Source organism: Kryptolebias marmoratus, linkage group LG24 (genome assembly GCF_001649575.2).
Source record: "Kryptolebias marmoratus isolate JLee-2015 linkage group LG24, ASM164957v2, whole genome shotgun sequence".
Classification (NCBI taxonomy): Eukaryota; Metazoa; Chordata; class Actinopteri; order Cyprinodontiformes; family Rivulidae; genus Kryptolebias; species Kryptolebias marmoratus.
In genome coordinates, this window is record NC_051453.1 from 2,549,173 (window position 1) to 2,567,661 (window position 18,489).

General features: G+C 35.8%; 2 protein-coding genes across 2 annotated transcripts; both read left to right on the plus strand.

The window, feature by feature from the left end:
• Positions 1-278: 278 nt before the first annotated feature.
• On the plus strand, positions 279-9,410 carry LOC108238401 (glutathione hydrolase-like YwrD proenzyme). Its single transcript, XM_017420425.3, has 12 exons — positions 279-490; positions 1,265-1,418; positions 1,496-1,649; positions 2,793-2,999; positions 4,697-4,849; positions 4,929-5,019; positions 5,603-5,774; positions 6,552-6,708; positions 7,260-7,442; positions 7,719-7,803; positions 8,230-8,325; positions 8,921-9,410. The coding sequence occupies exons 1-12, from the start codon at positions 391-393 to the stop codon at positions 9,064-9,066; spliced, it is 1,698 nt and encodes a 565-aa protein (XP_017275914.1). The 5' UTR covers positions 279-390; the 3' UTR covers positions 9,067-9,410.
• Positions 9,411-11,250: 1,840 nt separating this feature from the next.
• tm4sf18 (transmembrane 4 L six family member 18) lies at positions 11,251-16,937 on the plus strand. Its single transcript, XM_017420420.3, has 4 exons — positions 11,251-11,556; positions 13,944-14,012; positions 14,582-14,724; positions 16,114-16,937. Exons 1-4 carry the CDS (start codon positions 11,377-11,379, stop codon positions 16,310-16,312), a joined length of 591 nt encoding a protein of 196 aa, XP_017275909.1. The 5' UTR covers positions 11,251-11,376; the 3' UTR covers positions 16,313-16,937.
• The last annotated feature ends 1,552 nt before the right edge of the window (positions 16,938-18,489 follow it).

Below are 18,489 nucleotides of genomic sequence, written 5' to 3' on the forward strand. Positions count from 1 at the left end.
TAAACAGTTCTGACATTAAATGAAAGGTGTAAGTGTCTAAATTGATCCTGTTCTTGTTACATGCTGCTGACCTTTTAAAACATGAAATAACATTTACACAACTTTGATTAGATAAGATAAGACAGTATTTCATAATTAAGAGATGCTAAGTCATAATGTTAAAATATTATCTTCTAATCATGTCGCAGAGGATCTTTTTTAAAAATCAGCCTTCTTCTAAGGGATAAAAATGGATACATGATTGATGCAATCTGCCTTCTGAACTGTCCCTTTCAGCCAAATACAATCGATACCAGAGAAATCGATCAGAGGTTTCAAGTCCAGCAGGATTGTGGATTTTTCAGTCTCTTTTCCGTCGTTTTTCTTGTCGTTGTTGGTAGTTAAAGCAGAATGGACTCGGACTTGACTTTCTCCTCTCGCCGGTCTCCCGTGGTGTGTTTACACGGCTGCGTGGCCTCCAGCCAGCCGTTGGCTTCCGCCGTGGGGCTGGGTGAGTGGACCATAAAGTGGACAGCGATAGTTGCCATGGCGACCCTGACTAACACGGAGAAGATATAAAAACAAACATGTTTGTAAAGTTTGGAGTTTTTCTTCTTGTTTTTCTTTCTGCACTTTAGGTCTTGTTTTGAGTTTTAAAAGCAAAAAAAAAAAAAAAAAGAAGAGCATTGCTTCCACAAGAATCAGCTAAATTTGTTGAGACGTTTGCAAAAGAAGAAGAAGAAGTAGTAGTAGAAGAAGAAGAGGAAGAAATAACATATGTCGAGCTAAAGCTTTTTGTGAATTATTACACCTAAACACTATAGTCTTGAAAGTTTTCATCCTTTTTTGTTGTTTTAATATTATTCTTAACATTAGGCTGTGAACTTTAAGATATAAATATAGGTGAGTGAAATTTAGTTTGTGCAGCTTACAACCTAAGCATGAAATATTTGAGGTAACCTTCTCACAAAGTGTGAGAATAAAATCAGCATTTTTACACTCATGAATAATAAACATTTCTGGAGCACTACAATAAAAATGTCACTGTTAAAAAAGCATATAAAAAAGTTAAATAAATAAATACTAAATATAAAATAAAATTAAAAAGAGACTTTTAAAACTCTTAATTACATAATAATTTAAACATAAATAAAAAATAAAATTTTTGTCAAGTCTGGCAGTTAATGTGCAAACATAAAAGGGCCTAAATCTGCTTTAAAAGGTGTAGGAATGCTACTGTGTTATAATACACCATTAACCGTCATGGTCCTGCTTTTGTGTCCAGATGTCCTGAAACGTGGTGGCAATGCTGCAGATGCTGCAGTTGCCATAGCAGCAGCTCTGGCAGTCACCGAGCCGTGCAGTACAGGCCCTGGTGGTGATGCTTTCTGCTTGTTCTACAACGGAAACACTGGAGAGATCAGAGGGATTAATGGCAGGTTGAGACTCCACTCCTACATTTGTTTTTCACCTTCTCATTCTTGGTATTTATCTGAACCTCTTCCTTTGCCCTCAGTGGTCATTCACCTCAAGCTCTGACCCTAGACTTCTTAGAAGGCTGTGGTTACACAGCAGAGGCCCCTCCTTCAGTGTTCGATGCTTTGAATGTTACAGTACCTGGGGCCCCTGCGTGCTGGTGTGATACTGTGCAGTTGTTTGGAAGCCAAAAGGTTTGCTTGTTTGTATTTTCTGTCTAGACCGGCATGTGCTGCTACAAAAAATAACATGCTAGTGTAAACGCTGTTAAAGTCACCATGCTGACATACACAGAAACGCACGAACGAACCTTGAAGTAGAGCTCCTCACTCTGAGTTAGGGAGATATAAACAAGCAAAGGAATAACATTGGCCTCTCTAGATATTTCTTTTTTGGATCAGTGCTGCAATAACTTTGCCTTCTATGGTAAAGGGTCAGCGCATCATTGAAATCATGGGCAAATTTGAAAACATTTCTGAGCTTTGATTACCTTGAAGCGAACCATCACATTCTTTCTCTTTTATAAGTCAGGAGGATTTATTCCACGCTTTGTAGAACCAAGAAAATGTTACAGTTCCCTAAACCTACAAACACAGGAAGCAAAACTAACTTCACTGCATAACCGAAAGACTATTTCAAATTTAAAAAGGGACCAACAAACTAAAAACTAAAACTACAACACCTCACCTTTTACCCAGTGACACCTTTAGCCCTTTATCAACCTGAACAAGATGAATTATAATGAAAAAAATGAAGAATCAAATGTCTTATAAGTCCTAAAAGTAGTGTTGTTGCCCTAAAGCTAAATACTATCAAAAGTCCTTCATCTTTCACTTTTTATGTAAGAAATGTTTATTTTTAAGCCACTGTAAGTTAAAGGACAAATGGTCTCTTTATTATCTGTTTTTGGCCATTCTCCCAGGGTTTAAACTCTGTTCTTATTTTAAATCAAGAAAATGCTTTTAATCTCGCAATTTATGTATCACAAATTAACAAAGAATCAACATATGTCTCAAGCAGATCTGCAGAGTTATAACAAATGTTAATGTTCATAAAAATATTGTCACTGCACCACAATAATAACATTAAAGGACATTCATAAATGCAACTTGTTAAGATTTATTTTTTTTCTTGTACGAAAGGAAAATAAATACATAACTAACTAGATAATTTATGCAAATTAATAAGGCTCTGGTTTAAGGTGCTTCTTTAAGTGTTTCCACACTCAAATTATGTTATTAATTTTTTAATTTTTTTTCCACATATTTCCTCTCAACACAATGTCCTGCTCACCAAGGTTTCCTTAAAAAACACGTTTCCCCTTCCTGCTCTTCCAGCTGTCCTTGCAGGAGGTCCTGAATGGGGCAGTGGAGCTGGCAGAGGAAGGGTTTCCTGTTGCCGAAGTAACAGCGCACCACTGGGAGAACTGGGCAGCTGCTCTGAGGGCCGATGGGAAGGACCTAGGTGAGGACTTACTGATTGACGGTCACGCACCCAGATGTGGACAAGTTTTCAAAAACACCTCACTGGCTCAAACCATAAAGGTAAATAAAAAAAACAAACAAAAATGAAACATGCTTACATGCCATATGTATAACATACACCTTTTATTTTTTATTCAAACCCATTATTCAAAACAGTATAGTTCTTGGAAAGCTACATTGTGTTTTCTACCATTTTTTGTTTTTGTCAGGATTGGGGTTTGCGTTGAGTTTTTTTTTTAGTTTTTTTGTATTAAGTTTGTTTTTTCTGTTCTGTTACTTTTGGTTGTTCCTGTGTTTAGTTTTGTCAATTGTATTTTTGCTCCTAATGTCCCCTGTGTTCATATTCACTTGTCCTCACCCAATCACTTGTTTGCCTACCTTGCCCATCTACACCTGCCCCAAGTTGGTCATTACTCACCTGTGTCCACTCCCCCAGATTACCATCAGTCTTTAAAACCTGGTCATCGTTTTTGTAGCTTTGTTTTGTTTTTATTGCTGCCTTGTCAGCCTTTTGTTTTTGTTCCTTTTTTGGGTTTTTTAAAAATAAATTAGTTTTTCTAGAGCTATTGCTGAGTCTGCGTATTGGGTTCGCCTCACTAACCACACCTGACAGCTTCTTTTAAACTTGATTCAGCCTTTTGTATAAAAAGGTCTTTGATGAACTAGTGATCATACTAGGCCAAAAAACAAACAAAAAAAAACAAAACAGTGGGTTGGACAAGCAAAGCAGACAAGAATGGGAATGAAGTAATGTAGATGGGACAAGAATAAGCGTCATTGTGAGTGAAATACAAATGGGATGGAGAGAAAAAAAATATTTGGAAGTCAAAAACTGAATAAGATGACAGGGAAAAGAGTTTATATGTTCTTGACCTGATGGGTCATCAAAGGTGTTTCAGCTGTCTAGATTTAATCTAGACAGTATTTAAAAGATTCTCCTTTTGTTTACTTCAACATGTTCAAAAAGATAACTATGATAAAAGTTCTTTCATCATTCTGTTTTAGTCTTTAAACAAGTGACAGCTTCAGTAAGCAAAATGTTGAATAAAGCTGACTCCAGCAGAGTATAAACTGAATGTGACATTATTATTACTTATTTGATCCTAAAAATATAATTTAAAACACAATTTAAATTATCTTTCTGACATTAAATCTTTTCTCAAATGAGGAATTTGTTTGATACGTTCTTGAAAACTCAACATTCCCATTGATTATATGAATGTAAAACTATTTGGAACTTGTGTGTGTAATGGAATATTTATAAAGCTGCCCTCTCTATGCAATTTCCTGTCAGTAAGAATTCAATAGAGCTATGAGTGAGGTCACTTTGAGTGTATGTGAGTGTGTTTCTCCACTTGTGTATCACCTCTAAAATATGCATGGATTTATTCTTAGTAGTTCCAACACTGTTGGTTGCAATACAGTAAACCAGGAAAACCACTAAGAATACCCAGAACAGCTTTGCACACACAGGTCATCTCTCTGAGACATTTGAAACAATGGCAATGAAGTCAGCCACAATGATTTCGGGGGACCGTTCCACAGCGGTTACGGTGTGTCATTTCCTTATCCACACTCACACACCCATTGATTCATTTGATTACAGAAAATTTACACAGATTCCTGTAGCATTATATCATCCTTATTATATTTTTAATGTTGTTAAAACTACCCAGACATAAAGTCTTTAGGTTTATTGGTTAAACAATTGATCTGTTGAGTCTGCCAGCTCTGTAAATAAATGAATGAATCAACAGGAGCTTGGTGAAGGTGGCAAACCAGCTTTCTACCAGGGCAGAGTGGCCCAAGCCATCGTCGATGTCATTAATCAGAATGGGGGGGTCATGACTCTGGAGGACCTCAGCAGCCATGACAGTGAGGTCGTCACCCCTATAAGCTCAGTATACAAGGTCAGCAACCAGAAATGCTTATTTTATTTTTGCTTTAATAATGTAGGGACCAGATTGAGTGACTTTGTTGTGTCTTCAGGGTGTGCGTCTGTGGGAGCTTCCTCCCAACAGTCAGGGGCTGGTTGCTCTGCTCCTCCTCAACATCCTGGAAAACTTTCCTCAACTCAAAGGTAAATCTCTGTGACTCTGTTAAGATAAGACTAACAATAGATGCATAGCTTCTAAGCTGCGCAGCAGAGATGTGGCTGTGGCAGTTGATAACCTTACAGTTCCCATGGTTTCAGTGTTTACTGAGTTAAATGACTTCTCTTAGGAGCAGTGGGACAGTACTGTGACATTTGTTGCTAGAAGTACAAGTGGCTGTATCCTTATTTGTCCTTTATAAAAATATAAACCATGACAAACAGAATCCCACCAACTTTAATTACATTTTACCTCACTATTTTCTTCTACTTATTTAAAACTGACCCTTTACATGACAAAGGAAATCATAGTTGGCTGCTTTGCTTAGTTAATTTGTAGTTCAAAGTGTATTCAACCATTTATTTATTAATGATTGACTGATATTAATACTAACGGGACAGTTACTTTTGCTCTAATTATAGTAGCTTATGGAAAGAGAATTAGGACAGCTCTGAAAAGTTAGACTTTTCTTTGACTTTATTTTCAAAGGAAAACAAAAAAACTTTGATAAAAGTGAAGTGAGGAAAGATTGTAGCTTAACTTATTTTATTTCTTTGTGTTTTTTTGTAGCTGGAGGCCATAACAGTTCTGACTATATTCATGCATTTGTGGAGGCTGTGCGTTTGGCACAAACAGATGCTTTTTGTTACCTGGGTGACCCAGCTCATGCAACCGTCCCTTTGGAGAGCTTACTGGATAAGAGCTACAGTCGCCAACAAGCGCAGCGCATCAGCATGAACAGGTGTGTGTTCATGTTTGTGTGTGACTGCTGGTACCACTATGTGCCAGTTGTTCTCTGTTGACTTTAGATAGGACTGTAGACTTTTACTTCCTCTGACCCTAACGCACATCTTTTTTCGGTCTCACCTCTCACATATACAGGGTGTGTCCTTGTCTATTTTAGCAACAATGTGTATTTACTGGTCAGCACTGTGTACTTTGAACTTTAAGTCAGTTACTTATAAGACAAATAAACTGAGACGTAATCTGAAGTGTTAAATCTTGTTTGAATTATTGTTATTTTTAATTTTGTGAAAATTACATTATATTGCTGAATTGAAATGTATTCCATTTCAGTGTGCATTAAACAAATGCATACATTGAATCTACCCCTCTTATTATTGTGTTGGTACAACACCTGATTTTCATAGCAATTGTTGTCACAACCTTGTCAAACAATAGTTGCCATGTTTACATTTTCATATTAAACAAGACAAGCGAGAAAAAACGAGAAAGCAGGAAATTACTGATCAAATTTACTGCACTGCAATATTCTTCTTACTGCAGATGAAATAAATGGCCGACTGGGAAGGTGTTTTTCTACCCCCACCTCCAACCCCCCCATTTCTTATTTGAATGTTTCTGGCAACAGCTGCAGCAGAAGTTTGGATCATTTTTAGTTTGTTTTATTTTGACAAAACACTGTTTTTGTTCCATGCTGGCTCTACACATAAAACCTGTCTTTACATTTTTTTCATATATAAATATAATCATAATGTTTGTGTGTGTCGTTCTCCAGAACCATGAAGTGTGTGCAGCCTGGCTTGACAACAGGAAGTGACACCGTTTATTTCTGTGTGATTGACAGCCAAGGAAATGCTTGTTCGTTTGTGAACAGCACCTATATGGGCTTTGGAACCGGCCTGGTTCCTAAAGACTGTGGATTCTCACTACAGGTCTGACACACAGAAAGAAAAGGGTTTTGTTTGTGCACATTCAGTTAAATAATATTATTGATGCACAATAAAAAAAAACATAAATAAATTGCACACATTTCTAAATTTTGTTTCAAAGAGGGCTTCAAAACAAAAGTATACTTTATTATTTATTTCCTGTTTATGATTCCTGAAGGCTGGCTTTGATTAATAAAGCCAAAATAGTTAAAATAAATGTGAACTGTTCAAAGAAATGACTACAGTTTGAAGCAGCTATGTCCAAACAAACAAAAAACTTTGTAATCATAACATGAACAGAAAAGTTGCAAATTTTATTATTTTATGATCCTGTTTTGCATTGTAACAACACTTTGTAGCAGAAATGAATAGCTTGCTTGTTTTTGAGGCTATTATGAAACACCTCTGAAGTTGACTAATAGTACGTAATGAACATTATTTTTTATAGAATTGAACTTTTTCAGACAGCAAAGAAAGGGAGTGAACAGTAAGGTCAAAACAAATTCTGCTGCCTGACTGTTATTAATAATTATTAACAATTTTCCCTCTGGCAGAATCGCGGCGCCAACTTTTCTTTGCGTCGTGAACACATTAACTGTGTTGCTGGAGGGAAGAGGACATATCACACTATAATACCTGCACTCCTCACTGACTCTGCTACCAAATCCCAAAAGCCAAAGCTCCTGGCTGCATTGGGGGTGATGGGGGCTTTTATGCAGCCGCAAGGACACATCCAGGTATTCAGAGCAAACAGTAGATCACAAAGAGCAGGGTACTGGGAAAATAGGGTTCCTTTATCATTTACTGCTAGTTTGTCAGTTTATCACTTATCATTTGTTATCATGAATTTTAGGGTCTGGTGATTTATTTAATATATAATTTTATTTATATCAACAGTCTTCTGTCACAGACAAGTATCTAAATCTGTTTTAACATATTTTTGTAGATCTGGTTCTTTGTTGTGTGGATACCTTTTATGAAAGTTTAGCAACTTATCTTGCTTTTGTTTTAAGGTGCTTTTGAACATGTTAGAGTTTGGGATGAACCCCCAACAGGCTCTGGATGCACCAAGAGTTTTTGTGCAGTACGACCCCAAAGGTTCATTCATCACACACATCCAAATATACACACACATCAAACTATCTTTAAAATTGTTTCAATGTTAAACTCATATTAGAGCATATCTTGATTAGTACTATTAATATTTTTTCAGTCAATACTGGTAAGCTATTGTTACATTTATGTTATTACAATACAGAAATGGAGCATATACGTTTCAATTGAGGAAAAAATGTCAATATGAACACAAAGCAGTGTTTGGCTTAAAGTCTGTTTACTTGTTAAAACTGCAGTTATCAGGTTAAGTAAAGAAAACATTGTTGGCATGTAACACTTGTGATAAATATTAGCTGGATATATTTATTACAGCATGGTGCAGTAATTAGATTGTCTTCATGTTTTGTACTTTCTTTAGAATACTGAAGATCATTCATCTTAGTTTGAATCGGTGTTATTTCTTTGCAGCTGATCACTGGTTGGTTAATTTGGAGGAGGGCATTGACCAGGAGGTGGCTGTGGAGCTGAGAAGACGGGGCCACTCAGTCACCTGGCCAGTCACAGGTAGATTATCTATTTGTTCAATTAGCTGTTTTTCATGGCTACACACCTGTTTTATTCCTATTTTAATAAAAAAGGAAAACTTCTAAATGCAAGTAAAACACTTTGCAGTGTTTTTTAAAATGACACTCAGTCAAAGTTATATTGTTTATATTTGGTAAATTGTGCAGCACATCTAGCCCTCTAAAAAGTTAATGTGTCACATTAGTTGTTATATTGATGTGCAGCCTAGTAACACCCATTGACAAACAGTATCAATGCTAAAACATCACACTGTGTAATATTATATTCTATAAAACCTTTTAGTTCCTTATATTTAGGACACAAAAGGTTGATTGCTTTTCTGAAAAGTGGTAACACATTGGGTGTTTTACAGATGTCAGCTGTTCAGTTCCTTTTTATTATTATTTATTATAAGGCTGTTATAAGACCGTGTGTTTATTGGAGAATATCCTTTTGTGGCTTGCATGTGTTCACATGACATAATGTAAGCTTGCTAATGAAATGGAATATTTTGTTTAAAAGAAAATTCTAAATGGATCAAGTGATAGCTTGACTGGCTCATTTTTTAATGCACTTTTGTTATTTTTGCATGCAGGACATGGGCGGTCTCAGTTTGGACGGGGACAGATCATCACAGTGGGAGATTGGTGGGATTTATCTGTCACTCAGAGCAGCTCTCCGTCCCGGGTCCTGTGGGCGGGATCGGACCCCAGAGCAGATGGATGTGCTCAGGGATACTAACGTTATTATCAGATAAAACAATCGTACAACTGTTTTACAATTTTTACATTTTTAATATCATTTTGATTGTACAGAATATTTCACAGTTTATGATTGACCAGTTGAAACTGTAGACTGTTGCTAACTAATTAGGAGAATGGATATATTTGTGTTCAAATGATTTCTTGCTAAAACAGCCTTTTCTTACATGTGCTTAAACTAAAAATACTGATTTAGTTTTTACCAAGGTTTTATTTACTTTAAAAGCACTTTTTCTAAAAGTGATTTTAGATAATGATGCCAATCAGTGTTATCTTTATGAAAAAATTCTGCTTTTAAAATAAATGTTTTGTTAATGAAAAACACATTCATATAATGTTTCCTTTTTCTGTTTACAATATTTTTACACACGTTTGTATTGTCCAAAAAATGAAATTCTAACTTGATGGTTTAAATGCTCTGTTCTAATCTTTAGATTTTTCTAAACTACATGAAACTTAAATCCCTGGAATTGCAAATGGAAACAATGGGATATTTTCTTTTGCAAACTGGGTTTTTATTTTGTCAATAGCAGTTTGATATAAAATAATAATGAAGCATGTATTGAGTCGGTCTATTCAGAGCTGCATTTCTCTATAATTTTGGCTCTTCCTGGTGAGGGAGTTCCTAAAAACTGTACACTTTGTCCAAAAATTATGAACAAACTGTAGATATGATTCAATACAAATATAAATGTATTAACATACACAGAAAGCAGTGAATGAATATGTGATTGTTTTAGAAGCAGCACCTTCAAAAATCTGCACACCACTGTGGTTATTCTTTGTTTCGGTCACATTCAGCTTCAACTATAGGTACATATGATACAAACAATATTTATTTTACATGTCTTAAGCAAGTTGGGGGATGTTTTTTTTTATAGTTTTTGCCTGTCAGAAACTGTCTGCTGCCAGTTATAAACAGAACTCATACAGACATATTTGCACAGTAGAGATAAAATATATCACAGTACATTCAGTAGTTTAAATGTGAAAAATAGATGTGTGGTTAGTTCATAAACAACTTGTCAACCCTACATACCCTGTAACTCTGCTCACACTCTCCACTTCAGCACAAAATCTCTTGATGTTGGACTTTGTTATAGTTTTAATCTCCTTACAAGTCCACGCTGACCCTGGTACGACCCATTTTCTCTCATAAAGGCCCAAGTGTCCTGTCACCCGAACACATTTCCTGCTTTACATAATCTACCTGGATCAGGACAACTTGTTAGATGTGATTATTTATGATGGTTGCAGTTTATTTGGATGTGCTTGATTATGAAACAGCTCTAAAACACACAACACACATTCTGCCTCTCCTTTTTTGATATAACAGTTTTAGAAGTTTTGTTGTGTCTCATTGCTCAACAAACAGAAAAGCTACAGACAAAGAAAACATTTTGCATACTTGTCAATATTTGTACAGGGTTGTTCCAACACTAAATCAGTTAATTTGATATAATATAACATACGAGAGAAACAAATTAAGAGGAAATTTGGGATTCTTTTTATCCTCTAGGTGGGCTTTACTGCCTCAAAAGACTTTGATATTGAAGCTGCAGATTAGTCGAATAGTCTTGAAGGATAACCACTTCTAAACTGCAACCAAAATCCTGATTTATTTGAGCAGGTATTTTATATATATATATATATATATATATATATATATATATATATATATTCTTTTAATTTGCAAATGTTTTGTTGAGTTTTTAAAGTATTTTCTGACCCTTTGCTTATTGTTTTTCGGATCTATACTAATAATTATTTAAAAAAACGACCAGACCACATTCTATAGATGCAGAACATATTTATAACAAGGTACCTTCTTATACACCATGAAGCCTGAAGGTTAAACAAACAAAGAAGCAAAAAGAAAAAAACACTTATGTTGTTTCATATGTTACCCAGTTTTTAGGGCCAAGTCACTCAGAGGGAAATTCATTTTTTACAGTCTGCAGGGATTCTCTGTGTAAAATCTGGAGAGTGGGAAACACACAAACACACACTTTCACTCTTTGGAATTTTTTATAGTTGTGGTTGAGCTCTAAAGCTTTGTGTCACCCCCCCCTCACTTCCTGTGAGTGTCATAGCATACCCCCCCGACTCTATCTGTTACATACTCAGAAACACCAGCACACATAGAGCAGGCTCCAGTAATTTTTTTTTTTTTGGTTTCCTGTCTCCCCAGCTGTTCTGACCCTTCCCTCTTCTCTGCCTTAGCCTCCGTCAGCCCACTCCAGCTCTGCTCTCTGTTCCTGGTGGTTGTGATTTAGTTTTTCTGTGAACAATGTGTTATTCGGTGGGGTTTGCCCGCTCTTTGGGCCTGGCTCTGCTGCCTCTGGCATTCTGCTGTATCTTTGCCAACCTGCTGCTTCTGTTCCCGATGGGAGAAATCTCCTACATCAAGCAGGGCCGCCTGGCGAGCTACATCTGGTACTTTGGTGGACTAGGAGGTGGAGGACTGTTGGTGAGTAACAAATAAACAGTTATTAGCTGATTTACACTTCTTTGTAGAGTTGGCTTGATGAAACCAAGTTCTGTTCAGTTTTCTGAAAGCAGCAACATCTCAACTGTGAGATTTTATTTTACACATCTAATGTTTCAAGTGCTTACAGTTTTGAATAATAACAAAATAACCTGTTATTAAAAACTGATTTTCATATTACTACGGATAGTGGGACCTTCACATATTTCCTTGAAACTTTAAAACCTGACAAAAATTCATCAAAGTGGAAGAAGTAAATGTGTGACAGGGTGATAAATACATATTTTCTTTAAATGGTAAATTGTGGGGGAGATTAAAACACTACAATCAATAAAGCCAGAAATTCAGCAGAACAAAATGCAATGAGATTCACTTCTCATCTGGAACCAAATTAAAAATTAAATAAACGAGTTCTTTGAAAAGATTTGAGCCATGTGACTCGTAAACTCTCAACTCAACCAGAACTGCAGCTGAAATCCTTTAAATGGCCTCAGCAGCCCACAACATAAGTGTCGCCTCCCTTCCTGCCATAGTCAGCAGAGTCTAAAGCTTTAAACACACAGTATAGCTGGGGGAAATGTGACTGCCTTTACTGGTTGAAAACAAACATGACTTTACATCCAAATATTACTTTTAGTAGTCTTTTAGTCCTTTGACACCAGTCTGTCTATGTGAGTCTACAGTTCATTAAAAACAAAAGAGCGTTTTGTGAATCCACAGTTAATCTGTCTGTTCTGCACACTGCTGATCTGATGGGTTTACCCTCTTAGCAGAAAGGAGTTATTCTTTTACTTTGCTTATTATGGAAATACAGAGGAAGGATTGTATTTTTCAGAAAAAAAAAAAAAAAAAAAACCATTAACCAATAGAACAATTGTTCAATAAACTTAAAACTTTAGGCTTTTGTATACAGCAAGACATCTTAATGTGACTGTGCTTAATCAGTCTATTTATTAAGTTGTTGTCAAAAACATTGGCTGCTAACATTTCACCATATGGTTAAAATAATGTACTCTCAATAGTGAAATGATCCTTTAAGGAAGTAAATGGGGTCTTTTTTATTTGTTAATAGCAGAAATATCCTCTTTCCTTTCCTGGAATATTCTCCTCTACCTTTTGGAAAAGAGTTACCAGGAATATTATTGAAATTAATTGAATATGCTTATTCCCTTGTGTTTTTTCTTTTTTGCCTTTTTCGTTTTTTGTTGAGGAAGTGACAGAATACCAAAGAGTCAAAGAGCAAACTGAATCCCTCTGAGACAAATCTGCTCCCTCCCATCCTCTCCTTCTGCTTCCTCCCTCCTTTTGCCGTCTTTCTTCCCTTCTTGCTGTTCTTTACTCCATGTTGTCATGCTCTCTTTTAGTCTCTGCTTCTGAGGACAACCAGGATGTGGATCTGATGAAACGTGTTTTTTCAACTGTGTAAAAACCTTGGGAACTTCCTTTCTTCTGTCAGGATGTGATTTATTGTCTCTAACACAGGAAATGGATAAAAGGGAAAACAGGAAGAAATTAAGAAACATAAATCTATGAAAGAATCAGGTGCATGGTTGCTGGAATTTATTTTTTTTGCTGTTTAACTTTGCAGGGAGTGTCAATTTTACATGTTGCTGTTTTATGGTCAGCTGCAGTGGATATGTGCAATGATTTCAAAACAGAAATAGTTAATAAGCAGTTTAGTCACTTTGAACCAGTTTACAATTTTAAAAAAGCTTCACTGTAAGTTTTATTGCCATTAAATTTGGTGTAAACCTTTAATTTTAAGGTAATTTCAGCTGTATTTATAGACTGCAGCAAAAATAAATAAATAAATTCATAATTCATGTAGAAACACAGGGAAGGAAATACTCTTTTTTTATCAAGAAGATACTGCAATCCTAATCAAAATCAGGGGGGACATCCATTGAATTCAACTGGTTGGGGATGATGTAACAGGAAGAAAGAAAAGCAGAGCAGAAGAAATTGTCCGAGGAGGACATTTTCTTTACTTGATCCCATAATTTGCCATGCTTCACCAATGGCAGGTTCTCCTCCTTAAATTAGTTGCTGCCTCAGCTGCACTTTTTGAATATGATTATTGTAATAAAATGCATCTTTTATGTTACAGTAACTGTATTAAATTGGTACATACTGTTCCTCATTGTTTCAAGTTATATCTATTATGTATCATTGTAAACATGGCTTAGGGGTCTATAAGCATAAAATGAGATATTTTTGTTAAACTCTGTAAAGTCTTATACAGTATAGTTTATGTTACATAGTATACATATTTCCAGAAAAAAATCCTAAAATATAAAACAAAACAAACAAAAGTATTCTGCTGTTGTCTAAAAACTATTGTGAAACCATGTAGTTTTCTGTCTTTGCAGATGCTGATTCCAGCTATTAGCTTCATCACTCTGGGGAAATGCAGCTGCTGCTGGAATGAGAGCTTGATGGTGAGAGACTTTTATACCCTAAACGATACTCAAACTAAGCAGAAAAAAACATTCTGCATCAAAAATTGTTTGTACATCTGATAAACATCCAGAAGATTCTGGTGCAAACACACAGGCTCCAATTTCTAAGTATATTTTGTGCTGTTGTTGTTGACATTTTACTTTTTTTAAAAGAGTTTAAACAAATCAGTCAATATTTTCTCATGGGGCCATGTTTTACAACTGTGAGAGTGTTTTTATTTCTTCTTACCACTTGCAGAAAAATACTCAAAAGCTGTCATTAAGCAAACCAACACCGTGTCCTTCTGAGACAGAGTGCTAATACTAATCCAGCTAGGATTATTTATCAAGGGTCCCATTGTTAAATAACACACAACAAAGTAAGCTGGACCCATGCCATTCAAGCCACATGCCCAGCTGCACTTGTGTGTGTGTTGGTGTAGCAGCTGCGGACTTGGATAAGTGAAACAGCTCACATTCATTCACTGCCACAGAAATTTTCAAAGACAAACCCTAGCATGTGCTTGTTCTTCCTAAAAGTCTTTTTGTGTGTCGGTGTTCCTTCACAGATGTGCGGGTCAGCGCTGGCAGCCATCATCGGCCTCATCGGGTCTGGTTACTGTTTTGTTATTTCAGGGCTTGCCTTAATGCAAGGCCCCTACTGCTTCACCTCATTAGGGTGGTCATATCCCTTCGCAGACCAGGGTGGCAGGTAAGAACACTATACTAAATCACCAAACAGGGAATAGACCAGCCTGAAGATCTTGCTTCTTTCTGTACTACCACATCTTTAGCCCAGCTAAACAGATTATGAATGAAGAGGGAATTATGAGCTAAACAATAATAAAAATGAGGTGTGTTTTGTGTATAAAAACAAAACTCACTGCATAGCTCAATTTGAACTGATGGTTCTGAGTTCACAGTATTTTTGACCCAGATTCAGGTCCTGGCTTGAGGCTTTTCCTGCATGGTTTTCTGTTATCTCCCTTTTTCTGTTGAGCTACCATCAAATAATAATATTATAACAAAAAGCACCAGACATCTTGTCCCCTGAGACTTTTTCAGGAAGTTAATTCATTACTTTGGACTGCTTTTGACTTTGTTTTCACTGTGATCTAAAGATTAGATAATCTCTAAGCTTTAGTGCACGTAAAAGTTTAAATGGCAGTGTGGCACCTTTCCACAGAGTGGTGCTGAAGTATGTATTTTTATTGTTTCTTTAAATCATAATTGCTGTTCAGATCATCAAAAGGTTATGTCAGATTATCTGATGGAGCATTTCATAATGCAGCACCCTTTTTTTGGCCTTACTTCGTGTTCAGAGACACCTCTTACACATGGAAATCAACCCATGCATTCAAAGAATATAACAGAAGTCATAGCAAATAGGAACACTTTCTTTTTCTAAACAAATGTTTGCAGATTTTAAGACAAAGCATGTGATTCATTTAAGGAATTGCTTTCTATTCTTTTAGCAATTTGTCAATTGTTGTTTATGAAATGTGTTTAAAATTGTTTTTTCTTACACAACAAAGAAAAAGCATAACATAGGTTGATAAAACCATAACTTCTGTTAAACCCTGTTGCCCCAGCAGTCTTTGCAGGCAAGTCACAATTTAAACTTTATAAGCAAGTATCAGAAATTTGGAAGATATTTAAAAAAAGTGCTTTATACCTTCTTAAAGCTTTAATTGAACATATATACACATAGTTGATGTTTTTGGAGCTTTTTAACAGGATTTCCTGACCTAAAGTGTTTTTCCTGTAGAATTTGAGCAGAAATAATGTTAAAATGTATCATCTCATCTGGCACTGTTTACTTGTTCTCCTCATAAAAGGGCTTAAATAAAATATAATTCAGTAACGCCAGAAAGGCTGAAAGAGGTCCTTCACTCTCATGTTATTTTTTAAAGTAGTTGGGCCTGTGACTCTTTTTATGATGTTTATTATTGTGATCTTTCTATGCATGACCAAATAACAGTAACATAACTGCTAAAGTTATTCATTCATTACAAGTCTTTACTTTAATTGTCTCTTTGTTTTTGTTTTACTTTGGGCTTTATTCTTTAGTGATTCCTTTCTGTTTCTGTTTGGTTCACAGGTATCTGTTTGAGCCAGAACTTTGGCCACGGTGCCTTCATCCTCTGAATATTGTTGAGTGGAACGTCACTCTCCTGTGTGTCTCCTTGGGCCTCGCTGTGCTGGAGTTCATCATCTGTCTTTTACAGCTGGGAAATGGTCTCGTCAACGCCATCTGCCGGCCCTGCTGCTACAAGCAGGAGTATAGCCTCAATGCTTAGAGATGCACACATGTGTAGGTGGATACTGCAGTGTGTATACTGTGTATATATATTAAAAAACCTCACACACACAAAATAAACATATGTGATAACTTGTAGCCATATTAAGTCACCAGCTTCAAAAGTCCAACATGTCTTGTCTTCCAAGAAAGAACAAAGCATTTAGGGGATTTTATAAATAAATGGTTGGAAGTGAATTGTTGGAGTTATTGTGGACTTGTCATATGACTGTATTTTTTGTATAGCAGCCATGTTCCTTGTACACCTAACAATAGCGACCTGTTGTTGTTTAGCGGTTTGGAAATGAGATCAGTTATTTCCTGTGAGAATTTCTTTGAGTTTAGCAAAGTTTTTCCAAGATTCTTTACAGATTCCCACAGTTTAACATTTTGAATGTGGCATCAAAGTACACTGAAGTGTTTTGTCAAGTTTTTAAGTATTTGAGTGTGTGTTTGTAAGTACAGTTGTTTCAGCTTCAAGTGTGTGTTGTTATAAATTGTGTCCTTGATGTCTTTTGGATGCTAATTCAGTATTAATGGACACCTTATATTTGTATTTTTTAGTGTTTTTTTTTATAATGTATGGTTCATTTGTGCTGCATTGAATAAATAAATTATAAAAACAACCTTTCCAATTCATATATCTTGTGTTTGATGATCATTAAAATATCTTCTCTCCATCCAGAGGCTTTGAAGTTAAATATAATGTGTTTTGAACCAGATAATCTTGAATTCATTGAATATTCCATGTTAGTGAAACATGACAGTGGGAGGTTTGACCCTTGCACACTGATTCTACACATACACTGATAATGAAGCAATATTGACTTACTGTACATTTGACAAGTTTTTACCTCTGCAAAGGAGATTATGTTTTCGGTAGCGTCTGTTTGTCTACAAGATTACTCAAAAAGTTACAAACGGATTTTCATGACATTTTCAGGAAAATTCAAACATGGTACAAGGAACAAGTGATTAGATTTTGGTGGTGATCCGGTCAAAGTTTAAGGTCAAACGCTACCACTGCAACTGTATAACAGGAATGTTAAACTCCATAGCTGGTCATCTGTTGATTTCAAGGTGACAGGGTCAAAGGTCAACATCACGGCTGACCTAGTGCTCTATATGCGATCAAAGTTGATGCCTGTTGATTTCAAGATTCATGGGGTCAAAGGTCAAAGTCACAGATGACCCCTTTGTTAAAAACTTGTCTCTACTCCAACATGTGACCCTTTTGTTTCCTCCGCCAAGGAAGTTCTGGTTTTGGTTGTGTCCGTTGGCTTGTTTGATTGTCCGTTAGTAAAATCAGGTAAAAACTAATGAACAGATTTGGATGAAATTTTCAGGAAATATTGGGGTTGTCACAAAAAACAATGGATTAAATATTGGTGCTAATGCAGATTATGATCTGGATCCCACTATTTTTTAAATATGCTGTGGCCTTGGAGGAGGTTTGCGCTCTCTGAGTTTATTTTTTAGTCAATTTATTACAAATTAGTCTTTTAGAATGAATATTTTTATTTCTTTCCCTCACTTCTCATTATGTTTTTTATGCCAACACTAAAAGAATTAATTATTTAAATGCATAAATTGATAAATACAATTATATACACGTGTAGAAATGCTATGATATTCTTCCAGCAATAACTGATTGGTGCCTTTTAGTCAACATTTCTGGTAACAGATCAGGAGAAAAATCAAGGTGAGTTGAGGTCAAAATGCAGGTTTGCACGTTGCACATACTAGCTGTGTTTGTCTATGAAAGTGTGTAATCAAATCCTGTACAGGTTTGTGTGCTGGACTTTCCAAAGTTGCCTCCTATTGATTGTTTCAACCCCAAATTGAGTAACTATTATCTCTAACCTTGAGAGCGAAGCAAGTCATTATACTGTGACTTGGTATAAAAATGTAATATCCTTGATTTATTGAGAATAAATCTGATGTTATCCTTCACATGATGATAAATCCATTGTAAGATGATTTTGTTACTAATCAGTTATTTGGAAATTATAGAACTACTAAAACTTTTAGGTGAAAAGCTTTATGCATTTAAGCAAAACACTTGTCAGCTATTTTCACCAGTATGCACAATATTTACTGAACCAAAAGTCAGAGCGTGTTCATCTCTGAATAAACATTACAACATTGTTTTGTTATGGCTGCAGGTTTGCATGCATA

Coding starts and splice junctions, on each gene's coding strand:
- tm4sf18 (XM_017420420.3), top strand. CDS start 11,377: ATGTGTTATTCGGTGGGGTTTGCCCGCTCTTTGGGCCTGGCTCTGCTG. Junction 11,557..13,943: donor TAGGAGGTGGAGGACTGTTG/GTGAGTAACAAA, acceptor CTGTCTTTGCAG/ATGCTGATTCCAGCTATTAG. Junction 14,725..16,113: donor TTCGCAGACCAGGGTGGCAG/GTAAGAACACTA, acceptor TTTGGTTCACAG/GTATCTGTTTGAGCCAGAAC.
- LOC108238401 (XM_017420425.3), top strand. CDS start 391: ATGGACTCGGACTTGACTTTCTCCTCTCGCCGGTCTCCCGTGGTGTGT. Junction 1,419..1,495: donor ATCAGAGGGATTAATGGCAG/GTTGAGACTCCA, acceptor CTTTGCCCTCAG/TGGTCATTCACCTCAAGCTC. Junction 5,775..6,551: donor CAGCGCATCAGCATGAACAG/GTGTGTGTTCAT, acceptor GTCGTTCTCCAG/AACCATGAAGTGTGTGCAGC.